This window comes from Balaenoptera ricei, chromosome 14 (genome assembly GCF_028023285.1).
Source record: "Balaenoptera ricei isolate mBalRic1 chromosome 14, mBalRic1.hap2, whole genome shotgun sequence".
Classification (NCBI taxonomy): domain Eukaryota; kingdom Metazoa; phylum Chordata; class Mammalia; order Artiodactyla; family Balaenopteridae; genus Balaenoptera; species Balaenoptera ricei.
In genome coordinates this window covers 33271008-33297260 of record NC_082652.1, presented here as the reverse complement: position 1 = coordinate 33297260, position 26253 = coordinate 33271008, and the positions used below count along the sequence as shown (strand labels likewise).

Sequence of the window (26253 nt, the reverse complement as noted above, 5' to 3'; positions counted from 1 at the left end):
AATGGTGGAAGGGTAAGGCACGAGGTGAGCAGAGGACAGACTGCGACAGGCCTGGTACATGTGAAGGAGTCTCAAGTCTAAAGACACTGCTAAGAGGTTAGATTTGGGTTTTACACAGACTATTACAGCAAAGAAACGAGACAAGATAGTTAGGAAGCTGTTGCAACATCAACGCTAGACCGTCAAATTTTGTTTTGCTGGAGGACCTAGACAAACCATTTGTCTTTACTTTCCAGTGGAAAAAGATTCTGTGATAAATAAGTAGGCAAATACATACTGGAGTAGGATTGTGTGTGTGTATGTGTGTATTTTTGCTTTAACGATGGGGCCATGGATGATATATATTGGACCACACTATGAACATGTCTTAAAGTCTAGGTATTTAAAAATTAACAAGACTAATGATGCAGATATGAATAATTACAAAAAATAGGGTTAAACAAGTAACCTATAATAAACTGTATTAATAATAATTAATCCAAACAAACACATTTATAACCAAAAAGCAAGCACAGCAGTAATACAATATCATGACCAACTGAAGACATCCAATTCCCCCAAATAATAGGGATTCCAATTACTCAAGTGCACATACTCAAAACAGGAGTCTTATAATATTGCCAGGAATACATGAAAGCCTAACTTAAGAGAAAACTAAATTTAAATATTTGGAAAACTCTAGTCACCTATTCATTTTAGCACAATTTCGAATTTTGTAATCCTTAATAATTCACATAGCTTTAGGTAAAAATGAAAATCTATAGAATGTTACATCATTTTCTGAGAGCAGCTAACACTAATTGAGCACATCCTGTGGGCCAGGCAGTTTTTGAGGTGTTATGCACGAATTTATCTCATTTCATCATTACAGATTATGAGACTGACACACTAATATCACCTCCATTTTCTAGATGAGGAAACAGGCACAGATCACACAGCTAAGCAAAGCAGTGATACTGAGCTTCACATCTCAGCATTCTGACTCCAGATTTCACACGCTCAACCACTAGGCAATCCTGCCTCTAGAGCCTGAAATTTTAGATTGGGAGGATCAGTGTGACTCACTAACTAGCAAATTGCAGACCATATCCTGCAAACCATTTGTACCTATGATGAGAACTCAAATGCAATGGTACTGGGAAGGGGAAGAAGGGGTCAGAGATGGGTTCTGAGAAATTAAGAAAGAGAGCCATCAAGACTTGATGACTGGCTGTATGTTGGGGTGAGGGAGGGGTAGGGAGGGAGCAGAGTCTAGAATGACTGCATGGGAAGCAGCAACTTTGGAATCAAGTAGCAACCTCGGTAGAAAGACAAGCTTTTGGCTTGGGATGGAGCTGAGGTCCGATCCATAGACTTTGCGAAGCTTCTGAGACATTTGGGTCGAGAAGCCAGGTAGGCAGCCTGACCAAGGAACAGGTAATGGGTGAGGCGGAGTGAAGGCAGCTGTCTCTGTACCTGAAACGCTGATCCGGGCCCACCTCCCTTGAAATCCCTACTTGAGAATCTTACTGGGATGAGGGACAGAATGTGCGTGCTGGTGGGTGGGGGGTGGTTCACATCAACCGAGAGACACCTCCCTGGCAAGATGGATGCAAGGTCAGGGAGAAGAGAAAGTGGGCTCAGCAAAAAGCACAAAGCAAATATGCTACCCCTTCCCCCCTCCATGGAACTGACCTTGTTCTCCCTGTTTTACATTCTCTGTATGCAGACCCTGCACTTGCTAATGCACTGCAAGTTACATGAGGACCTGCACCTCATCCATGTGTAGCTTTTGAAGAATCTAGCACAATGTCAAAATGTTTGTCAAGTTATTAAGTCAGTAATTCTCCTTATTTCTAAAAGAAGTTAAGGAATTCTTTCAAGGACGCAGTTAATCCTTTTAGATCTAAGGTTCAAGCACCACTGGGCTGGTTCATCCTCATTAACAGGATAGATGGCTACCTTCACCCCAAGAAACCAAAGGGAGGACAACAGAAGCAGTGGGGGAACAAAGCAAACATAAGGATGGAGAGGGCTCGCAAAATGTCTGAAGCTAGTTATTAGTCATGTCAGCCTAATCTGATCAGAGGAATCCTGCAGACGAAAGAATAAAATATTTTGGTTGGAGGTTTATTAGAATTTAGAATGGTTAATTACCTCCTTAACTTTAAGTACCTAGAAAGACAGAAATAATGAAGATACCGATATAACAGAAGGTTGTCTTTTTTCCAATTTTTACAACTAAAATTTTTTTAATTACTGAAATTTAAAATACTTCTGTTCTTCTAAAACTTTTTGAAACCTACTCTATAAAACAAAATCAATTAAGATAAGATGTTTAAGAAAACAAAAAGTACTTCAGCTAAAAGCGAAGGCCAAAATTAGATGGATTTAGACCTGGCTCAGTTTTCCAAACTAAAATGTGGAAAACAAAGATTCTGCCAGACAACATTATCAAAATAATTCCTTAATGTTGATAACTCTTTATGTACAGCATATCTTTTGAGGCTGAACTGTGAATAAATGGCTTTCAGTGTAGCTATAGTGCTGATTAATCAATTCACCTATGTGATATTGAGCTTTAAAATACTTATAATGACATGAAATAAACAGCATTAAGATAGGCTCCAGGCTAAGTATTTAAAAAGCAACAACACAAAGAGCAAGATACTCACGATGCGGCACTTCCAGGGGATGACCTGTGACGTCACACCATCCAATTGGGTGAATGTCAGGGCTGTCTGTATCCATCCAGTAGTCATATTTGTGGTCCCAGCCATCAAAATGGACCTGTTGGAAATGAGAACTTAGTAATCAGTATATCACTACGCCTGTGCGAAAATATTAGAGAACATATCTCTGAAACTGAGATTAAAATTGTTGTAATCTCACATTACAGCTGAAACAATATTGAAACTGTGCTATGAAACAGCTTTCTAATCTAACCACCAAAGGCTGTTGTACCAATTTTTCCAAAAAATTTAAAAAGTTGTTACATTAAAAAATCTGTTGGGACTTCCCTGGTGGCACAGTGGTTAAGAATCCACCTGCCAATGCAGGGGACACGGGTTTGATCCCTGGTCCAGGAAGATCCCACATGCCGTGGAGCAACTAAGCCTGTGCACCACAACTACTGAGCCCACGGGCCACAACTACTGAAGCCCACGTGCCTAGAGCCTGTGCTCCACAACAAGAGAAGCCACTGCAATGAGAGGCCCGCACACCGCAACGAAGAGTAGGCTCCGCTCGCTGCAACTAGAGAAAGCCCACGTGCAGCAACGAGGACCCAACACGGCCAAAAATAAATAAATAAATTTATAAAACTTAAAAAATAAAAATAAAAAACCTGTCAAGGATTGATTAGAATTTGAAAGGATAGGACGAATCCGTTTTCCCATCTAAGATATTCTATGATGTTGTTGAGAGAACACTTCCTGTTCTGCAGCCACTGCAAGAACAATGTCAGCATCCTCAACAGTGAGAGTCACACTCTGACACCAGTATAAACCTTACACTGACAGGAAATATATGGAGTAGAGTAAAAGGAAGCAATAAATGTCAAAATCCTGACAAATGAGAGATGGGGCCATTGAACCAAAAGAGGCAAAGAAAGCAGATAATATGTGCTGCTGAGGTAAAAGGATTAAGAGCTATCTTAACAGCTATTAAAGGATGAAGTGTAAGTTGTCAGGAAACCTGAGGACACGACAAGGTAGAGCCTGGTCCAGCAAGCCTACTGGTTATCACTGTTTCACATTTCACCTACAAAACACACACACACACACACACACACACACTTACTTCACATATATACAAACAAGTCTGAGAATAATTAAAATAAAACCCAATTTCTGAAACAAAAAGCATTTACTTCTGAAACTTATCACACTCCATGTTCTACAAGTTTCATAACTTGAAAGAATCAAATTTATTTGTGAAGGCAAAAAAAAAAAAGAATGGTAGTATTTCATTGTTAAATAACTTTACTTATTCTCTCATGTATTTTCTGTTTCTGTCAATTAAATGGAGAATCTATCCTTCTCAGTGCAAAAAAATAATTCCTCATAAATTCATACTTTGAATGAAAAGAGCAAGATGTATAGCGTTATAATAAACTGAGATGTAAGTATTATTACCCCCCCCAAAAAGAAAGGTAAAATTGTATGGAGTAAGTGCCAAATAAAATCCCAACATTTTTTTCTCAAGATCCATCTTTCCAAGTAAGTGGTTCTCAAAGTGTGGTTCCCAGACCAGCAGCATCAGTTATCACCCGGACAATGCAAATTGTCGGGCCCCAATCCAATCTTACTGAATGAGAAACGCTAAAGGATGGGGCCTCAGGGTCTCTGTGTAAACGAGTCCTCCAGATGCATCTGATGCAAGCTTAAGTTTGAGAACCAGTAATCTTAGGAACAACGTTCAAAACAATACTTCTACCACATTGAGTCTTCTGCTCATGACAGAGTAACAACTATAAAACTGGACAAAATATATGAAGTGGTGATTTCAGACACTGGACAACAGGAAGCACAGAAATGTGATCCCTAAGTGCACCAAGATGAGCCCCGAATGTCAGCCTGGAGACCATTTCCTCCCAGCAGCACAGGGAGGAGAAACATAAAAAAGGAGTTGGGCTGTGCTGAGGAGACAAAGATTACAGTTCAGAGCTGAGGAAGCAGCTGGAAATTGGAGGACAAAGACTGGAGAGGACAGAGCTCCAAGAAGGGGACCCCAAAAGTCTAGGTGGGCTACTCACAGGACCTTGGCCAAGGGCTGGACTGCACATGTGCAAGGTGAGACTTGGTGAAGCCAAGCAGAGAGCAGCTGATACAGAGCTGAGAGTGAGACAAAGACGCTAGAGGACACACATCACTGGGAGGTAGAGAGACCAGAGTGGAGAGAGCTCAATAATACCATGAGAATTTGACCGAGACACCAAAAAGTCCATAGTGTCGGAGTCAGAACCATGTCCTACATAAGGGCTACTCTAGACTAGCCCTAAAAAAGTCTAAAATTAAGCCTCAACAAGATTAAGAAACCACCAGTAATTAACTGTCTGATAAAACAAACTACCCTTTTTAAAGGAAGACAAATACTCCCAACTCTGTACACTGTATCATTCATAATGTCCAAAGTAGAATAAAAATTTATTAGACATGCAAATAATCAGGTGAATGTGAACCATACTCATTTTTTTTTAAAGCAGTCAATAGAAGGAGACCCTGAGTTGACCCAGATGTTGTAACTAGCAGACAACATCTATTTGTTGTTGGGACTTTAGCTATCAAAATAGGTTCAAGGGTTTAAAGGAAAAATGGTCTTGATGAGGGAACAGATAGGGAATCTGGGCAGTCAAATGAAAACTATAAAAGAGAAACAAATGGAAATTCTACAACTGCAAAGCAAAATAAAAAAGTTTCTGGATGGGCTTAACAGACTGTAGGTGGCAGGATAAAAAGGTGAGTGAACATGAAAACAGATTCATAGAAATTATTAATCTCAAGTATACACAATAAAGATTTTTAAAAATGAAAAGAGGCCAAGTACTTATGAGATAATATCAACTGGTCTAACATACATGTATCGGTATTTGGGGTCCAGAAGGAGAGGTGAACATGAAGCATAAATAATGGCCAAACAAGACAAAAGTTGAAAGAATAATGTAAAAAAATCTCCCTATTTTGTCCCCAAATGCCAATTTATAAGCTTAAGAAGAACAGCAAAACCCAAGCAAAATAAATAGAAAGGAAAAAAAAAAAAAACTAGGCAAATCATAGTCAAACTACTGACAATGAAAGACAAAGGAAAAAATCTTGAAAGCAGTCAGAGAAGCACAACAAATTACATACAGAGGAACCATGACAGGAGTGTCAGCCAACCTCTCATCGGAGACAGCAGAGGCACGGAGACAATGAAATGACACAGTCAAAGCACTGAGAGGAAAAAAACTGTCAACCTAAGATTTTAAATTTGATAAAAATATCCTTCAAAAAGGAGTAAAATAAAGGAATTTTATTTTACTGAAAAAACTGAAAAAGTAATTACCTACGGATTTGCACTACAAGAAATATTGCAGGAAATATTTCAGCCTGAATGTAAATATTACCAGGTGGAACAACAATTTTGGGAAAAAAATGAACAAAGTAGGAAAATCCATTCTATCTGAGCTCTACACTTACTGTAACGCCACAGTCTTAAGACAGTGTTGTTCTGGCATAAGGATAGACAAATATATTTTTGGAACAGAATAGTGTACATACATTGACATATATATACAGTCAATTGCTCTTCAACAAGCACAACAAGGGCATTCAATAAGGAAAGGCCAGTCTTTTCAACAAATGGTACTAGACCCACTGGCTATCCAAGAGTGAAAACAAAATGAACCCGCTGACAACTACCTCACATCCCACGTACAAATTAGTCTGAAATGGATTATAGACCTAAACATAAAAGCTAAAACTATCAAACTCAGGAAGAAACTTAAGATAAAATCAAGAATTTCTTAACATAAAAACAGCACTACCCATAAATGAATAAGCTGATAAATTCAATTGTCATCATAATAAAAAACTTAAGTTCTTCAAAATCATCATTAATAAAAAGGAAAACTAAGCCATAGGCATTTGTAATACATTTACCGTAGAAAAGAATTAACAACCCAATAAATAATGGGTAAAAGACTTGAAGCTTCTTGGAAAAAAAGAAGGTTCATGAATGGTCAATAAGCAGATTAAAAAATCCTCAACATCCTTATTCATAAGAGAAACCAAAATGACCAGCTATTAACACACCATAAATTAAATGACTGACAACACCAATTACTGGCAAGGCTGTGGAGCTCCCAGAACATTCATACAATGTCAGTGGGGCGGTAAAATTGTACAATCACTTTAGGAAATGGTTTACTAACGTTAAATTGTAAATCTAAGTAAGTGCCTACCCTGCGATGCCTGGAAATTCCACCCAAAACAGATGAAAATACAAAGCCGTGTGAACAAGTGTTCCTTGCGGTTTCATTCAGAACAGCCAAAAGCTGGAAACAACCTAAATGCCCAACCCCAGGTGAATATCCATTCACAAACAAGTGTGGTATATGCATACAATGACCACTGTCACCAATAAAAAAGGATGAACTGTTTATTCACACATGAACATGCATCAGTCAAACAGACACCATGTTGAGCACAGAGGACAGACTCGGGAGAGTGCACACGGTGTGTTTCCGTTGATGCGAAGCTTGACAACAGTCACAGAAAGCCCTGGCTGTCTGGGAGGGGGCGGGGAGCAGCTCTGACCACAAAGGAGCACAAAGGAACCTTCCGTGGTATTGGAAACATTCCAAATCTTGATTGGGGTGGTCGTTATATAGGATATACATTTCTCAAACTCATCAAAATCCACACCTAAAATCTGTACATTTTATTGTTTGTAAATTATATCTCAATAGAGCTATTAACATTTAAAATATTTCTACATTCAGCTGCTGTCATACAGGGCTGGCTGTTCTGATCTGGTACTATATTTATTTATGGTGGTATTTCAGCACTCTGGACACAGCCAAACTGCATGTGACTACCAGTACCAGGCAACTAAGCAGTCCAGCTGTGAAAGGGCAAAACTGGCATCCTTTCCAGAATGACGCCTGCTGCTTTGGATTTACCAGTAGACAGAAGTTTATGTAAGTGTGTATAATGTAGTGAAGGAGAAAGAGAAAATTTTCTCAAGCTTTAATATTTCAACCCTTTCAATGTCCTTCTCTTTTAATTTTGCAATGCAATTGTTCATGTTTCGAAAGCAAGGAAACCACCTCTAAACACAAACAAGGCAGGTCAAGCGCTCCAGCCAGATCCTGCATACAGGAGAGCAAGGCCTTTCTATTTCAGCTATTGGACCCGAACCTGGGAATCCTACTGTGGACTTTAGGTCTAAAACAGAAACAGTAAAAAGATAATATCTTAAAAAAATGTTTCGAAAGCAGATAGACATGATTTTTTTATGTACTCTATTCAACATTTTCCCCTTATGTTCATTAAGAAATATTAAATTATTCTTTCCAAGGCTGTATGTAATTACTTACAATGAAAACAGTGGAAATTTGAAATACCCCTTCCTAATCCAATGATATGAGGCACCCTCCCCTACAAGGGCCATCTAAACTTGGAATATATAACCAAATTCTGTATTCATATGTGTCTTTATGAAAGATATTTTCATATCTTTGGATCTTCATAACTTTGGAGGAAAATCGAATTTTAAGAATTCTAACCAGATGGTCATGTTACTAAAGGAGAGTGGCACTTTAAGGATATTTACAAAGAGTCCTTTTGTAAAGCAAAGAATAATTTTGAAAACCAAATCATCTCCAGCACTGTATTTCATACATTTATGATTTTTCACGTATTTGGGTTTGCATAAAGCTAAGTAAATATAGACAGCCTTCTTGCTCAGATTTTGATAAACTGGAAAACAAAGGTCAGAAAATCAAATTGGCCACTGTCTCAAGTTCTTATCCTTAAACAGACAGTAATGCTTCCTGATGGGATTACCACTATATGCATTAGTTATCAAATGGTTGGTAAAATAACTTGGACACTTAAGCACTAGGTCAGCATATAAAAAACAAAGGGCGAATCCTTCGTGTAAACCCAGAGCTGGCCATCATCTGGACTGGTACTGTCCTTCTGGCTCTGCCTCATCATTTCCCATCCAGAACCCACACCAGGGACTTTCCCCGGACCCCGGAGCTTGGCCACTCTGCCTCCGTCATCCTGCCGCCCTCAAGACTCCTGGCACCTTGGCTCACACACTGTCACACCTCGAAAACCATCAGCTGAGTAAGATGCACGACGGTAATTATCACTCCTCGCTGCCCCTTTGGGCAGTTGGAAAATAAGCAGTTATTTATCTATCGAGGAACAGGGGAGCTAAATTTAATGCTCAATCACAACAATTTCATTAGCCTAAGTGATTATTATACTTGTTTGCTCCTGCTATATGGTTTTAAAATTTTTAATTTCCATTTTAACAGCCTTACCAGATATGTGCATTTTGTCAGAGGCCTCAAATCTATTTTTAAAGGCTTATGGTGAATGAATTATAAGCACTTATAGGTATGATGTGAACTTATTTAGAAAGAGGTTCTACTGCACCTGAACCCCTCTACCTTTAAATGAATACATTTTCAGTTAACTAGACTTAGCCTTAAATTTCATTCTAGAAAGAAGAACTGAGTTTTCATATATTATTCCAATACCCATTACTCATAACTAGTGGTGCTAATAAGACCACAGTAAATCTTGCTTCCAATGGTGAAGAGCTCTGCTGTGGGTCGGGTGGGGGACACAGGAATAGCACTGAGGACAGACATCTGTTCGCGGCAGGACAAGAATGCTCGTGTCGCGCCTTCAAAACACTCCACAGTGTAAGAGCAGGCATGTCTGGTAAGGAAAAGGGATTCACTTTTGTTGTGTGCCTACATATTCCAGGCATAGTTGTGAAATATATATATATTCTCATTTAATGACCACTATACATTGTTTTCATAGATGATGAAAAGGAACCTTTTAGGAGGTTTGCAGAGATCAGACAGCCAGTAAACGGCAAAGCCAGACTTAAGCTGAGAACAGTTTACTGAGAGAACCACCCAAGAATAAAAATTGTGAGGCTATTTGGGAACACTCTATCTAAGAATCTATTGTAGCAGAGGTAAATTACATTTTTAAAATATAAAAAGGCATTTTCTGCCATTTGCAGTGACATGGATAGACGTAGAGATTGTTATACAAGAGTGAAGTAAGTCAGAAAGAGAAAGACAAATATCGTATAATATTGCTTATATGTGGAATCTAGAAAAGTGGTACAGATGAACTTATTTGCAAAGCAGAAACAGAGTCACAGATGTAGAAAACAAACTTATGGTTACCAAGGGGGGAAAAGGGGGTGGGATGAGTTGGGAGATTGGGATTGACATATACACACTACTATGTATAAAATAGATAACTAATGAGAACCTACTGTATAGCACAGGGAACTCTACTCAAATGCTCTGTCGTGACCTAAATGGGAAGGAAATCTAAAAAAGAGTGGATATATGTATACGTATAACTGATTCACTTTGCTGTAGGGCAGAAACTAACACAACATTGTAAGGCAACTATACTCCAATAAAAGTTAATTTAAAAATATAAAAAGGCATTTTCATAACAAAACAAAGCAACATGGAATAACACAGGACTGCCGTCCAGAACTACCTATACTTTCACACATTAAACATTAATTCCATGTTGAGCCAATCTGCTTATGTGTCTATCCAGACAAGAACTGACATGGAGGGACCATGAAGGAAAAGAATTGCAATAAAAAAGTGAATATACCTTTTTTTTTTTAATTGGAATATAATTGCTTTACAATGCTGTGTTAGTTTCTGCCGCACAGCGAAGTGAATCAGCCATATGCACACACACATCCCCTCTCTCTTGGACCTCCCCCCGCCATCCCACCCATCTAGGTCTTCACAGAGCACAGAGCTGAGCTCCCTGTGTTTTACAGCAGGTTACCACTTAGCTATCTATTTTACGCATGGTAGTGTATATATGTCAGTCCTACTCTCTCAGTTCGTCCCACCCTCCCCTTCCCTCCCTGTGTCCACATGCCCGTTCTCTATGTATGCGTCTCTATTCCTGCCCGGGAAACATGTTCATCTGTACCATTTTTCTAGGTTCCACATATATGCGTTAATATACGATATTTGTCTTTCTCTTTCTGACTTACTTCACTCTGTATGACAGACTCTAGGTCCATCCACATCTCTACAAATGACCCAATTTCGTTCCTTTTTATGGTTGAGTAATTATACTTTAAAAAACTACCGTTGCTGCATATTAGCTCTGTTTGACATAGATACACAGGGGTTAAGAAATGTGCCCGGCATTTCCAAGTCACTGATCGTGATTTGAAAACCCTGGCTCCCCTGAGCTACTGCTCCGTAGTTGGAACTGTTGCCCCTACGTTCCTTCCCACTCTTGGAAAATTAGCTCCATTCCCTTCCCTGCTAACTGCCCCCAAAGCTCATCTGCTTTTTCACAAATACAACTGCTTCATCTTTCATCTAGTCCATTCCTATAATAAGTACTATCGAAAAAAACTTTTAATCATTAAACTGGAAAATCAATGATTTCACTATAGCTATTCTAAAATTCTTTCTTTTTCAAGGCCACTGCCCAATTCATCATATTTCTTGGGCAGTGGTTTTCAAAATTTACAAATGAGCAAAATACCAACTTTTCCCTGCCCCTGCCAGGACTTGAATTTGGGGCTGGGGGAGTGGATGTCAGGAATAACGCCTGGAAATCACTTTTAACTACACATCCTAGATTATTCTGCTGAAGATGGTTTTTGGATAAAAATTTTTGAAATGCCTCTTTAGTGCGTCACCATGGCAACAAGTTGTTAATCAACTGAAGTTGCCATCAAACTCACAATTATAGCCAAAGCAATCAAAATAACTTAATTTTTTTTAAAGTGATAGACTTTTAAAGAAAATTTTGTAAGAAAATTAGTCCAAGAGAAACGTGGTTGAGGGCATAATGCAGAGGACATTCAACTCCAAATGTTTCCATTTGTGATAAATACGTCTATATGTTTCCACTTCTCCATTTCTATGGTTACTGTTTTAACAAATACAATTAGTTTTTCCCATAAGATATGTTTTTCCCACAGGATTCTTGCAAGAAATAAAAATGCCAAATTTCTAACAGCATCCCCAAGGCTTTAATCCTTGTTAACAGATCTTTAAATATTTCATCAGAGTTGTGCATAAAACAGCCACATTCGGGGCTCCATGGCCACAGATCTGTGGGTAATGTCTCAGGAAGAAAAACCTCCTTCATAAGCTGTGTGAGGACAAACTATCTCAAAATCAGTTTATGGTTATAACTAACATAAATATTTTCAAAAGCCCTGCTGTAAGATCTGTAAAGTTTTAAGCACCAAGGCGGTGCTGGCTGCAGGTTCCCTGTGAATGTAAAGGCCGTTCCCGGTGCTCCTTCCCCAGGCTGCCACCCTTCCCCCGACTTGGGGCACCGGCCTTCGCAGTGGACACTGTTTCAGCATGTGCCCTTTAGTCGTCCTCATGTGATGGATTTCCACTTTGGATCCTATATCAAATTATCAAGGATTTTCTATTAAATCACACACTACAGGCTACCTACTAGATATCCTGGGTTCAGTTCCAGACCACAGCAATAAAGCGAATATTGCAATAAATTGTCACACCAATATTTTGGTTTCCCAGTGCATATAAAACTTACGTTTGCACTATACTGTAGTCTTTTAAGTGTACAATAGCATTATGTCTGAAAAAAACAATACATACTTGATCCTTGAACAACACGGGTTTGAACTGTGCGGGTCCACTCATATATATTTTTTCACTAAATAGGTACTACAGTCCTGCAGTGTCCCCCTGATTGAACCTGCAGGTGCAGAACCATGGGTACAAAGGACTGTAAAGTTATATGTGGAAGTTCAGCTGCTCAGCGGCTGGCACCCCAACCTCTGCATTGTTCAAGGGTCAACTGCACGTACCTTAATTAAAAAGTTATGATGTTGGAAAAATGGCACCAGTAGACTTGACCAACGCAGGGTTGCCGCAAATCTTCACTTTGTAAAAAACACACAATAGGGCTTCCCTGGAGGCACAGTGGTTGAGAATCTGCCTGCTAGCGCAGGCGACACGGATTCGAGCCCTGGTCTGGGAGGATCCCACATGCCACGGAGCAACTAGGCCCGTGAGCCACAACTACTGAGCCTGTGCGTCTGGAGCCTGTGCTCCGCAAGAAGAGAGGCCAAAATAGTGAGAGGCCCGTGCACCGCGATGAAGAGTGGCCCCCACTTGCCGCAACTAGAGAAAGCCCTCGCACAGAAATGAAGACCCAACACAGCCAAAAATAAATAAATAAAAATAAATTAAAAGAAAACTCACAGTTCGAGTACTTTAAAAAAAAAAAAAAACACACAATATCTGCGAAGTGCAATAAAGTGAAGCATAATAAAACCCCTAATCCAAAAGGGACTCGAGCTGCTTACAGCAGAAGATAGGATTTCTTGTTAAGAGTAGTAGGACATGAGTCACGTGAAGGAGAAGAAAAACTGGTTAGGTCTTGAGGCACCACATAACTTACTGTCCAAATGGGACCTTTTTTTTTTTTTTTTTAATAAATTTATTTATTTATTTTTGGCTGCATTGGGTCTTCGTTGCTGCACACGGGCTTTCTCTAGTTGCAACGAGTGGGGGCTACTCTTTGTTGCGGTGTGCAGGCTTCTCATTGCAGTGGCTTCTCTTGTTGCGGAGCATGGGCTCTAGGCACGTGGACTTCAGTAGTTGTGGCACGATGGCTCAGTAGTTGTGGCTCGTGGGCTCTAGAGCGCAGACTCAGTAGTTGTGGCGCGCGGGCTTAGTTGCTCAGCAGCATGTGGAATCCCCCCCGACCAGGGCTCGAACCTGTGTCCCCTGCACTGGCGGGCAGACTCCCAACCACTGCGCCACCAGGGAAGTCTGAAATGGGGCATTTTTAAGAGTAAGAGGGAGCAAGTATTATTAACTATTACACAATTACAACAGGCATAATCCAGGACTATCCCAGGTAAGCCAGGATATGTAATTTCTCTCGGTTGTCTAAGGATGATTGCTGCAAATAAATAATTCCCAGAAAACAAATGGCAAAGGGGAAACAGTACACAATTCCAATTACAATATGGAAAAACACACACCAGTCAGTCTAAAAGTTCCAAAATTTCCACTGATAGGAATTCATTGTACAGACATTTATACATTAGGAACATTGAGTAACTCAACGGGCAATGACATAGTGCATGAATAATGATACCAGGATAGTATCAGCAAAATGGAAATGTGTATATAAACACACACATACAGGAGTGCTTGTGAACCGAGTGTATCATGAGCACTGTTTCTAAAATTCTGAGCCATGGGTGGATTAGATATTTATCCTATCTATTCTTATAATTTACCTGTTAGTACAACAGCAACTTTATTGGCAGGAAGTCCTAAATTGGTCATGTAGATAACTGAGAGTTTTAATCATGAATGCATGTTGCACTTTGCCAAATGCTTTTTCCGCATCTATTGATATGACCATGTGATTTTCCTTTTTTTTTAGCTGTTGATGTGATGGATTACATTGATTTTCCAATGTTGAACCAGCCTTACATACCTTGGATAAATCCTACTCGGTCATGGTACGTAATTCTTCTCATATGTTGTTGGATTCAATGTGCTAGTACTTTGTTGAGGATTTTTGCATCTACATTCATGGCAGATATTGGTCTGGAGTTTTCTTTCCTTATACCGTCATTGCTGGTTTTGGTATCAGGGTTAATGTTGGCCTCACGAAATGAGTTACGGAGCATTCCCTTTCCTCCTATCCTCTGAAAGAGACTGTGGAGAAGTGGTATAATTTCTTCCTTAGATGTTTGATAGAATTCACCAGTGAACCCATGTGAACCTGGTGCTTTCTGTTTTGGGAGGTTATTAGTTACTGACTCAATTTATTTAATAGACACTGGCCTATCGGCTCATCTGTTTCTTGTATGAGTTTCGGCAGATGGTATCTTTCAAAGAATTGGTCCACTTCATCTAGGTTATCAAATTTGTGGGCACAGAGTTGTTTATAGTATTCCTTTATTATCCTTTTAATGTCCATGGCATCTATAGTGATGTCCTCTTTTCATTTCTGGTATTTGTGTCTTCCCTCTTTTTTTCTTAGTTAGCCTGTTTAAAGGCTTGTTGATTTTATTCGTCTTTTCAAAGTACCAAGTTTTGGTTTCCTTGATCTCTACTGATTTCCTATTTTCAATTTCATTGACTTCTGTTCTAATTCTTATTATTTCTTTTCTTCAGCTTACTTTGAATTTAATTTGCTCTTCTTTTTCTAGTTTCCCAAAGTGGAAACTTAGATTACTGATTTTAGATCTTTCCTCTTTTCTAATATACACATTCAATGTTATAAATTTCCCTCTAAGCACTGCTTTCACTGCATCCCACAAATTTTAATAAGCTGTGCTTTCATTTTCATTTAGTTCCAAATAATTTTTAAATTTTTTCTTGAGCTTTCTTTTTTGAACAGTGTGCTATTTAGAAGTGTGTTATTTAATCTCCAAGTATTTGGGGGGATTTTCCAGTTATCTTTCTGTTTTTGATTCCTAGTTTAATTCCATACAATGTCTGAGACAGATACCGTATGTTTTCTATTCTTTTAAATTTGTTAAGGTATGTTTTATGGCCCAGGAGATAGTCTATATTCCTGTGAGTCTCAGAAGAATGTGTGTTCTGTTGTAGTTGAATGAAATAGTCCATCAACAGTTGACTGAAGGTTTTTATTCAGGGTTTCAACTATATCCCTACTGATTTTCTGCCTGCCGCATCTGTCCACTTCTCAGAGAGGGGTGTTGAGGTCTCCAATTATGATACTGATTCATCCATTTCTCCTTGTGGTTCTATTAGTTTTGTCTGGTGTTGTTTGATGCTCTGTTGTTAGGTAGAAATTTGGAGAATTGACAACTTTATCACTATCTCTTCCCATCACACATATGTTACTCCTTCTATAATTGTCCCACAGTCCTTGGGTATTCTAGTTTCTTTGTTATCTTCACTTTTCAGTTTTAGAGATTTCTATTGAGATATATTCTAGCTCAGAGATTCCTTCCTTAGCAATGTCCAATCTACTAATAAACCCATCAAAGGCATTCCACATTTCTGTTACAGTGGGTTTTTTTTTAATCTCTGGTATTTCTTTTGGTTCTTTCTTAGGGTTTCCATCTCTCTGCTTATATTGCCCATCTGTTCTTGCATGCTGTCTACTTTATCCATTAGGACCCTCGGCACATTAATAATAATTAGTTTTAAATTTCCAGTCTGATAATTCTAACAACCACTCCATGTCTGGTTCTGATGCTTGCTTGTCTCTTCAAATTGCGGTTTTTGCCTTTTGGTATACTTTGTAATTTTTAATTTTTTTTTTTGGGATAGATGGCTATAATGTATCAGGTAAAAGAAACTGCTATAAACAGGTGTTTACTAATGTGGTGGTGAGGGGGAGAGGAGGGGATGCATTCTACAGCCTGTGCTGAGAGCTTAGGCTGTCAGTGAGCCTGTGCCTCTGGACAGTGACCTTCTCCACTGTTCTCAGTTTTGCTCCCCTCCCTCAGGAGGGTCAGGGTGGCTAGACCTGGCTGCATCCCCCCCAAGTCAGTTAGGCTCTGATAATGCCCTAGCAGGGTAGGCTCTGGTTAATGAGTTTCCCCTAAGGGCATGCCTTGTTAAGAAGAACCAAGTGCTCTGATATATTCCAAAATGGTTCCTTTGCCCCTCCCCGTGCCAGATGTGTGAGGGGAACTTTCTCCCGTGTTCGTGGTGGTTGAGCTCCTGGTCAAACTTGGTCTAGCTCCTATTGGTAAATCTCACAGTACCGTGGGTGCCCCGCCCATGACTGGGCCCCAGGAGTATTGCGCTCTGGGTTGTCCACATGGAGCCTCCAGTAAGTCATCAATTAAGGTTCAGGTCTTCCTGCTCCAACCTTGGTTCCCAAGTTGGCTTCTGCTCACGATTCTCTGTTCCAATACGCCACGACTCCCTGTGTCCGCCTGTCTGTCTGTTCAATCTTGGGGAGAGTGGTTTGCCCTGTGTCCTCCCCACACTTTTGGATCCAAGAAGAGCTGTTGATTTTCAGTCTGTTCAACTTTTTACTTGTTGTTAGAACACAGTGACAACTTTCAAGCTCCTTCCATGTGGAATTCAAAACTGGAAGTTTCTTCTAATTTTTTTTTGTCACCAGTACCAGATAATATCTGGAGTATATTTGTTGAAGCACTTTAACACTCTATTTGTTGGACAAATGAACAAACAAGTGAATGTATAAATTCAAATATCCCCATTCAAATTGTGTAAACATTATCAAACAAATATATCTAAAGAGCCCATTTAAGTTTCACCAAAACCTTATCCATTTATTTTATAGACCTACCTTCTGAGCTACCAACACTTTTTTTCCTTTCTAGTAAGGTGATACTGAAACACATGAAAGTGCTTAAACTTCTTTTGAGCCATTTATCCTTTTGGAGTACGAAGGGGACACATGAGCCTCTTGGTTATGACGGCTAATGTGTTGTGGGTAAACAAAAACTTTGATCTAACTAAAATTGTGATCTCTCCACACTGAGAGGATGGATGGAAGGAAGAGCATGTCTGTGGGGAGAAGGCACGGGGAGGCGGAAAGAGGCTCCATCTACATAGAGAGAATCCCACTCCAAGTCAAGACATTGCAAAACAAGCCTATGTTTAGAGTCACAGACAAACACCATAACAATTAGCTAAAATAAAGGAAAGTGGTTGCCTCTGCAGAGGGGGAAATGTGGGAGATGGAGGTCCTGGGACTAGTGTTTAATAACAAAACTTGGAGAATTAGGTTTTGCACTTTGTGTAAGTGTAACTTTGATAAAAGTAAAAACCAACTCTAAGATGGACAACCTAGTTAATGTCTCTGTCGTTGCTAAATAAGGAACACAAGAAAAGAAGCAGGGTTTTAGTGTTTGTTTCGTTTGATTTATTTTCATTGAAGGGGAATTCTATTTGGATTTTGTTAAATTTGAAGTGTCTACAGGATATTCAGGTGAAAATGTCTTGCAGACAAATGAAATTAGTTCCTGAATCTTGGTCGAGAAAGGAGTCATAAACACAGAGATGACAGAAGAAGCCACAGGTGTGATGTATTGACAAAGAAACAAGGTGAGAAATGCATAGAGAAATAGGCAGCGCTAGATGGGATATTCTCTCTTCTTCCCTCTGGATCCACATGGTGCCAAGGAAACTGACCATCAGGGATGGCATCAAACCTGCCTCTGTCCGCAGGTTTCTGGTTGGGATTTGGCCAATGAGAAGTATCAGCAGAGTCTAAAAGGACAGGCGGAGAGGAAGGCGGATGCTAACCCAGGCCTCCTTCCGTTTGGCGGTGGCTTTTCCTACCTGAGGCCGGGCTCCTGCCTGGGCCCTCCGGGGGCCAGCCCCTCCTCACTGGCTTCTCTCAACCCTGCCCCGGACGTCATAAACTGCCCTCGGATCCCGACTGAGAGATGTCTACACAGAAATCCTGTGGAATTGCAGCCTAAGTGGGCAGAGGAATGACAAGCAATAAAGAGCCCCTAAGACAAGAAGGTGGAGATTCAAGACAGGACGGTGAAGAAAAGCCGAGGGAGGGAGGGCTGGTTCACAAGGTGTGGTCAGCTGTGCCATGGCCACAGGAGAGACACGGGAGAGCCTACGATGCCCAGGGAGGGCACGGCAGCCGCAGCAAGGTGACGGGCCTCGGTCTGAAGAGTGAGTAGGTACAAGAAAGAAAACAAGTGTGAGACACGCTTTCATAACCCTGGTGGCACAGCAGTGGAGCTTCCTCAGGAAGGACGTGGTGAGGACTGCACAGCTCGGTCCTGTGATGGGGAGACGCTGCAGAAAGTGACTGGAGGGGCTTCCCTGGTGGAACAGTTAAGAATCCACCTGCCAATGCAGGGGACACGGGTTCGAGCCCTGGTCCGGGAAGATCCCACATGCCGCGGAGCAACTAAGCCCGTGTGCCACAACTACTGAGCCTGCACTCTAGAGCCCGCGAGCCACAACTACTGAAGCCCGCATGCCTAGAGCCCGTGCTCCACAACAAGAGAAGCCACCGCAGTGAGAAGCCCGCGCACCGTAACGAAGAGTAGCTCCCGCTCGCCGCAACTAGAAAAAGCCTGCGCGCAGCAATGAAGACCCAATGCAGCCAAAAATAAATAAATAAGATAAATTAAAAAAAGAAAGAAAGAAAGAAAGTGACTGGAGATGGTGATGAAGAAACGGGATGGAGACGGGATAAAGTGACACCGTCTCAGGAAAGAGAAGCGGCGGCTTTCTCTGAGGCATGTGTGACCGGTACGCATGGCAAAGCCGGAGGGAGGAGGAGTCGAGGGCGAACACAGGGTGGCCTCCAGACTCCCAGGCGCATCAGAGGCCAGGTCCTCGGCTGAGGCTGAGGTGGTACGAGGTCGGAGAGGCGAGTCAGGGCAGCAGATTATAAACCGGCAGAGGCACCATCCTTTACATTGATGTTTGTCCCGTGGTGGACGGAGGTCTGGAGGAGCGCAGGGTGCATGCAGACATTGCACCGAGGAAGCTAAAAGCCCCCCCAGGCGTGCACCAGCCCTGGATGGGGAAGCCGGGGAGGCCGGCACGAGAGCTGGGTGTAGGTGAGGCTGCGGATCGGGAGGCGACAGGGACACTAAACAGACAGAAGGCCCTGCTCAGAAACTGCCATTCCAGACCTTAAAATCTCAAAAAACGAGCCGCAGGTGTGATGCCACAGCCCAAAACGGAGAGATGGGGCAGGCAGCGGGAACAGGACACGCACCAAAGGTTGGCATCAACGATTCTGTCTTCTCTGCTCCAGCCTGGGTTACTGATGACATGCATGAAAACAGTAGTGCATTTAGAAAAAGGATATTACCGTCCATTCATACTCAGAGTAAGTGCGTGCAAGCCCCAGATGTTTATTTTTAGCAAATATATTTGAGGTATCATTTTTTTAATCGTTTGTTTAGTCTCTTTTTACAAAAAAAGAAACAACTTGTATTTCACTCCAACATTACTCAGTTCAAAGGTTTTCATCTAAAAAGTCAAATCATAATAGATGAAGATCTTGGCTCTATTTCAACATTAATATCTATGGTTAGTAGGTTTCATTTACATACTGATTATGTTCATGTCATATGAAGTACGCCAGGTCATGCGAATAAATGTATATTGTTTCTAAAGAACAAAGAGATGGGGCTCAAAACTGTGTTATGACTTTAAAATTCTGTACAATTTTCTCATATTTACATGTACCGCGCCCTCTGAAACAGGTAATCCATCCAGTCGACTGCAGGAGCCTTCTCCTCTTTTCATGTATAACTGAGTAATTATCTCAACCACAACAATGCGTTCTGAAAATGGATTAAATTTCTGGAGAAAATAAATAATGTTCAAGCCAGTGAATAACTTTCAAGCAACGGAGGAGAATGAATGTTTGTAATTAACATGTTTGCTCATGTTTTCTACATTTGTGTTTGTAATTCAACATCAGAAATCTAAATTTTTTCTGTTGAAAATATAGTTGCTGGCCCAGAGGGCTCCTGGTACAGAAAAAAAAAACAGAAAACAAAAACCAACTATTCACGACAACGTGGCTTCTGCCCTCTAAAACTGCAGGCCACACAGCTTAACGTAATGTAAAATAAAGTATCATACAAAGGTCTAATCTTCTCAAGCTAGTTATCTAGTTTATTTTAGACAAAAGCCAAAAGAAATCATCAATGTCCAGCCAGAAACTTGTTTCCAGTGTTTCGGTACATATGTTCCTGAATATTTATGCCTATCCATTCATTCCCCGCCTCTCGCCCACTTTTCTACCTTGAAAGCCTTGGCCTTGAAATCTGAAGTCAGCTACTGTTGGCCTTCACTCAAATCATACACCAGTCCTGCTAATCTCCACACAGATCATTCTTAAGAATTGATTAATTACATTTTAAATTATATGTATAGGGGCTTCCCTGGTGGCGCAGTGATTGAGAATCTGCCTGCCGATGCAGGGGACACGGGTTCGAGCCCTGGTCTGGGAAGATCCCACATGCCGCGGAGCAACTAGGCCCGTGAGCCACAACTACTGAGCCTGCACGTCTGGAGCCTGTGCTCTGCAACAAGAGAGGCCACGATTGTGAGAGGCTCGCGCACCGCGATGAAGAGAGGCCCCCGCTTGCCACAACTGGAGAAAGCCCTCGCACAGAAACAAAGACCCAACACAGCCATAAATAAATAAATAAATACATAAATAAATAATAGTTAAATTATATGTATAGTTATATATAAATATTTTTAATATAATTGTGCATATATTTATACACATGTTTATATGTATATATCTATTACATATACACATATATTTTAATATTTATGTGTATGTATGCAACATAATTAATATCAAAAGTTTAATTTATTAAATGTTTAAAACGGCAACAGATATATTAAGGAGTTCTGCCTCTAGTTAGGATGGTGATCTAGGACGATTAGAAGGTCAATTACAAGTACTACAATTAGGAAATATCTAGAAACTAACTATAAAACTATAAACGCAGAGTTTTTAATGAACTGTATGTACAGAGAAGTATAAATGATCTAAAACCGGGCAAGGCGGGCCCTTCCTCAGCAAGCAGAGGGCTGTGCTGGGAGGAGGGGCAGCCAGTTGGTGGGGTGAGGAGCCGGAGGGGCTGGCTAGATGCACTGGCATCTGGAGGAACCCAGATCTGGAGCTGGTTGGTCCTCTCCTGTCTGGGTGTTGCTGAGTGCCTACGGGCACAAGAGGCTGGCGGGGCTGGAGGGTGGGGCGGGAGATCAGAGAACTCTCCTGCAATCTCCTGTCTTCAATCACCAGGGAGGGGGAGGTGCCTGTAATGCATACATAAAAGCTTTCTCAATATTTTTGAAACCAGAGGTGAAATAAAACCAAACCTGCAGCCGCTCCCAAACCTACCTCAATTCCTACCTGACCCCAAGTGGTCAGTCCCTGTTATGAGTGTCCTGTGCCTGCTGTAACGAACTACTGCAAACTTGGTGGCTTTAAACAACAGAAATCCATTCTCTCACAGTTCTGCAGGCCAGAAGTCTGGAATCAAAGCGTTGGCAAAGCTGCACTCCCTCTGAAAGCTCTAAGGGAAAGCCATCCCTTGCCTCTTCCAGCATCCCGGGGCTCCAAGTACCTTTGGCTGGGGCTGCATCTCTCCATGCTCCCATCTCTTCTCGTCTGTCTCTTACAGGACACTTGTCACTGGAGTTGGGGCCCATCTGGACAATCCAGGATGATCTCATCTCAAGATCTTTGACTGAATTACATCTGCAAATACCCTCTTCCCAGGTAAGGTTCCAATCATAGGTTATCGAGGTAGGGAGGTGAATCTATCTTTTTGGAGGCCACCATTCAACTCACTACAGTCCCTTACACTAGCTGCCTAAGAGAAGAAAAAGCATGGCCTCTCTGGAGGAAAATAATATCTACTTTAGTCTTTAGAGTAGATATACACACATCCAGCATACACACATCTTTTATACACACATCCAGCACATGTGAAAAATAGTGAAATGTAAAGAAACAAAATAATGCATCTCATAATCAAAAGATAATACAGCCAACAGAGGCGAACCTGCAGATGATCCAGATGTTGAAATGAGTGGTCAGAGACATTAACATTATTATTTTAAATATGTTAAAGGAAATAGAAAAAAGATAAGCCAAATGGATAAACGATGGAGAAATGCATCAGAAAAACATATTATCTACAAAAGAACCAAGTGGATACTCTAGAATTTAAACTTCCATATCTGAAGTCAAGAATTCATTGATGGGGCATAACAGCCGACTAGGGAACAGCAGCAGGAAGGACAAGCAGTAGGAAAGACAGACCAATAGAAACTGTCTGAATTCAAGCACAAAAAGACAAAGACTGGAAAGAAAATAGAACAAATCATGAGAGACGTGGGATACTCTCAAGTGGTCTAACGTAAGTGTAACTATTATTCCAGAAGGAGAGACAGAGCATGGGCACAGTCGATGTTTGATGAGATAATAGCTGAGAATTTTCCAAAGTGTATGATGAACATCAACTCACATATTCAAGAAACCGAGTTAATTCCAAACATGAAAAATACGAAGAAGAACCCACCAAGGCACGTCAAGTCGAACTGCTAAAAAGGAAAGATCCAGAGATTACCAAACAGAAAGCAAGCCTCAACTACATCTGCTTTTATATCTGATTTATATCTGCTTAAATCCATAAGGATAGAGAGATTGAAAATAAAAATGCTGAATTAAAGAAGTCTGACACAAAAGGGTACACTGTGTAAGACTCCACTTATAAGAAAGGCAAGAACAGCAAAAAATGAATCTATGATAAAACAGCAGTCAGAATAATGGTTATCTCTGGGGGTTCTGTGAGGGGGCTCTGATACTGACTGAGGAGGGCTTGAGAGAAAATTTTTGAGTAATGGAACCTTGATGGTAGTTACAGGGACAGATACATATATAAAAATTAATTAAGCCATACACTTAAGATGTGTACATTTAACTCTTTATAAATTATCCTATAGTTTAAAAAAACAAAACAAAACAGGAATGGGCCCATAAACATTTACTCCAATGTGACATGCTTGCTAGTCCAATAATAAGATTCTGAATTGACAGAACCCTACATAATCCTTCATTTATTCGTTCATTCAATACACCAATACTAACTGAGCACTTACTACACACCTGGGAGTATTTTAGGCACTAGGAATATATCAGTGAACAAAACGGGAATAAAATTCCTTGTTTTTTGAAGCTCACATTCTAGTATCATTCTAGATAATCACATTCTAGTAGGGATAATCAGATACTATCAAATCAAGTAAATTTTTTAGTAAGTTAAAAGGTGGTAAAAACTGGGGGAAAAAATAGAGCAGAGTTAGGGGGGTTAGGAGTGTGCCAGTTGGGAGTTGTTGCAATTTTAAATAAAGTGGCAAAGGGAGGCTTAACAGAGTTGAGGGAGTTAGAGATCTGGATTATGGGGGAGAATGTCACAGATACGGGGAGCAGCCGATGCGAGGACCCCAAAGCCGCAGCCTGTGTGCTCAGAACAGCACGGAGTCTGGTTCAGCGGAAGCAGGGTGAGCAAGGGAGAGAGTGGGGAGGGCAGAGGCCAGAGATGTGACGTCAGGAAGGGCACGGGCCTTGGCTTTAACTCGTGGGAGAGATCGGGGCGCTAGAGGGCTTTATGCAGAAGGGTAACATGCCTGTCCTGCGTTTCCAAGAGTCGGTCTGGCTGCTGCCCTGGGACGGCCCGGGGCACAGGGCAGGTGGCCAGGTTGGAAGCTGGGAGACCAGGTGCAGGTGAGCAATGCTGGTGGCCTGGACAGGAGTGGGGTCAGCAGAGGTGGTGAATAGAAGCCTGATTCTATGTATGTTTCAATGCTGGAGCCAAACAGTTTGCTGTCCGATTTCAATATTAGTTTTGACAGAAAGGGAGGAGTCAAAGATAAGGTCATGATTTTGACGTGAGCAATGGGAAGGATGGAATGGCCTTTGCCCGACAGGGAGAAAGCAGTGGGCGGAAAAGGCTTAGAGAAGAAGATCAGGGATTCAAATTTGGGACACGCCACGTCTGAGATGCCGATCAGGTACCAACTGGACTCGTGGAGCACGCAGTTGAGACAGGAGTTTGGAGTCCATCAGCATATAAGTGATATTCAAAGCCATGACATTTGATGAGATTTCAAAGGAAGTAAATACAGTTGAAGAGGTCCGATGACAAGCCCTGGTGCACGCAGATATTGAGAGTTGGGGAGACAAGAAGGAATCAAATAAAAGGACTCTGAGAAGGAACAGCCAATGAGTGAGGAGAACAAGCAAGAGAACGTAGTGTCCTGGGAACGAGATGAAGAAAGTGTTAACAGGAGCAAAGACAGTTCCTCCAAAGAGGTCTCCTTCCAACGGAGGCAGAAAAATGCCAGGAGACTCCAGAGGGCACAGGGCACAGATTGGGACTGGGGCGGGGCAGAGTCGGGAGGTGACCTGGGAGTCTGGGCTTCTTGGTCCAACAGCCATAAACAGGGATGAGGGGCACAATGCCCAGAGGAATCAGAGTGAGCGGTGGCAGGGCTGGGGTTTTGGGGGGTCGGGCGCAGCGGGTCCTGAATCTTCTCCTTGTCTTCTGGGGGTGAAGGAGAGGCAGAGCGGGAGACTGGGACCCCTCCCAGCACAGGGACCACTCCTGAATGTGCTCTACATCCTCTTGCATCAGCTCGAACTCATGTCCAGCTCGTAAGCCCTGCTCTCTGGCCGAAAGCACCCCAGGGAACACCAAGGACAACGGAGTCTTCCAGCCCCAGCAGGAGCTCGCAGGGCTCACGACACTGTTTTGTGGGGTTGGGGAGAGAAGACCTATCCCCATTCAATGTCTTCCAGGCAAATTGTGCAAAATTAAGTTACAGAGAGCAAAGAAGATTTGAGTCTATTTAAGTCCTTCCCACTGGAAAAAAAAAAAAATCAAAGAAATTCTGTAGTTTTAACTTTTAAGAATTTTAGGCGCCAGTGAGTGTTACAGGGATCAGCTTCACGCTTTACTGAAATTCAGGAGCACAGCTGCCCACACTACCACCAAAATAAGTAAATATCCTGTAACTCAGGTGAGGAAATTGACTCAGTGAGCAAATCTGCATGAGCTGCTCCCCTCCAGGGGGTGGGTGATGGTCACTGCAGCCCATCCTCCTCTGAAAACTGGCCCAAATGCCACACATCAGCTGCTAAATGTCACCATCATAGTCATCTTTGTCATTTCTTTTAAAAATACTTTTTTCGGGACTTCCCTGGCGGGCCAGTGGGTAAGACTCTGCACTTCCACTGCAGGGGACATGGGTTCAATCCCTGGTTGGGGAACTAAGATCCCGCATGCCATGTGGTGCAGCCAAAAAAATTAAAAATAAAAATTTTTTTTTAGTAAAGGAACAACTATGGCATCACAGCTATCCCCAGTATAAAAGCAAGCACAGTGGGAAGTAGCTCATTTAACTAATGACAGCCCACGTGCTGCGCAGTCTGAACAACGGCCCGTCCCTGTCATTTCAGCAAAATGAGAGCATCTAACAGGAAGGTCTCTGATTCTCCACTCTATGCGCTGTGGTTCTTAGCCTGGAACTGCCAAGGCAGAGAACACCGGAGCAGCGGAGGACCAGTAAGGAAGACAGAGGCCCCCAGACGGGACATCGGCAATAAAGGTGCAGCCGACACAGGCAACGAGGAGAAGTACCGAGGAACCCCGATCTCCACCCTGCTCTAGGTGGGCAGGTGAGCTGAGCCCTCGCTGCCACAGCAGAGTGGCTGCTTCTCCCAGTGCGGGGCAGTGGAAACACTGTGGTCCTTTCAAAACCGACAGACCCACAAGGGATCCAAGTTCCACCTCTCGCTAGCCAAGTGACCTGAGCGCGATGCTTATACAGCCTGACCTTCGAAGTCCTCAGCACAGAATGGAGGTGATGGTGCCAAGCTCTCCCAAGTGCAGGGTTTCCTAACCGTGAGCTGTGATGTATGAAAGTGCCTGATGCAGAGCAGGCGTCACAAGCAGGGATCATGGGTGACGATATTATCAGGTGAAGATGAAAAA

The 26253-nt window shown here is 41.7% G+C and overlaps 1 protein-coding gene across 1 annotated transcript in view; it reads right to left on the bottom strand.

The window, feature by feature from the left end:
* Nucleotides 1-26253, bottom strand: part of L3MBTL4 (L3MBTL histone methyl-lysine binding protein 4) — a 292044-nt gene that overhangs the window by 170855 nt on the left and 94936 nt on the right. The window contains exon 11 of the mRNA XM_059893784.1: nucleotides 2655-2769. Coding sequence (XP_059749767.1) covers nucleotides 2655-2769 — 115 coding nt within the window. The remainder of the gene's footprint in view (nucleotides 1-2654; nucleotides 2770-26253) is intronic.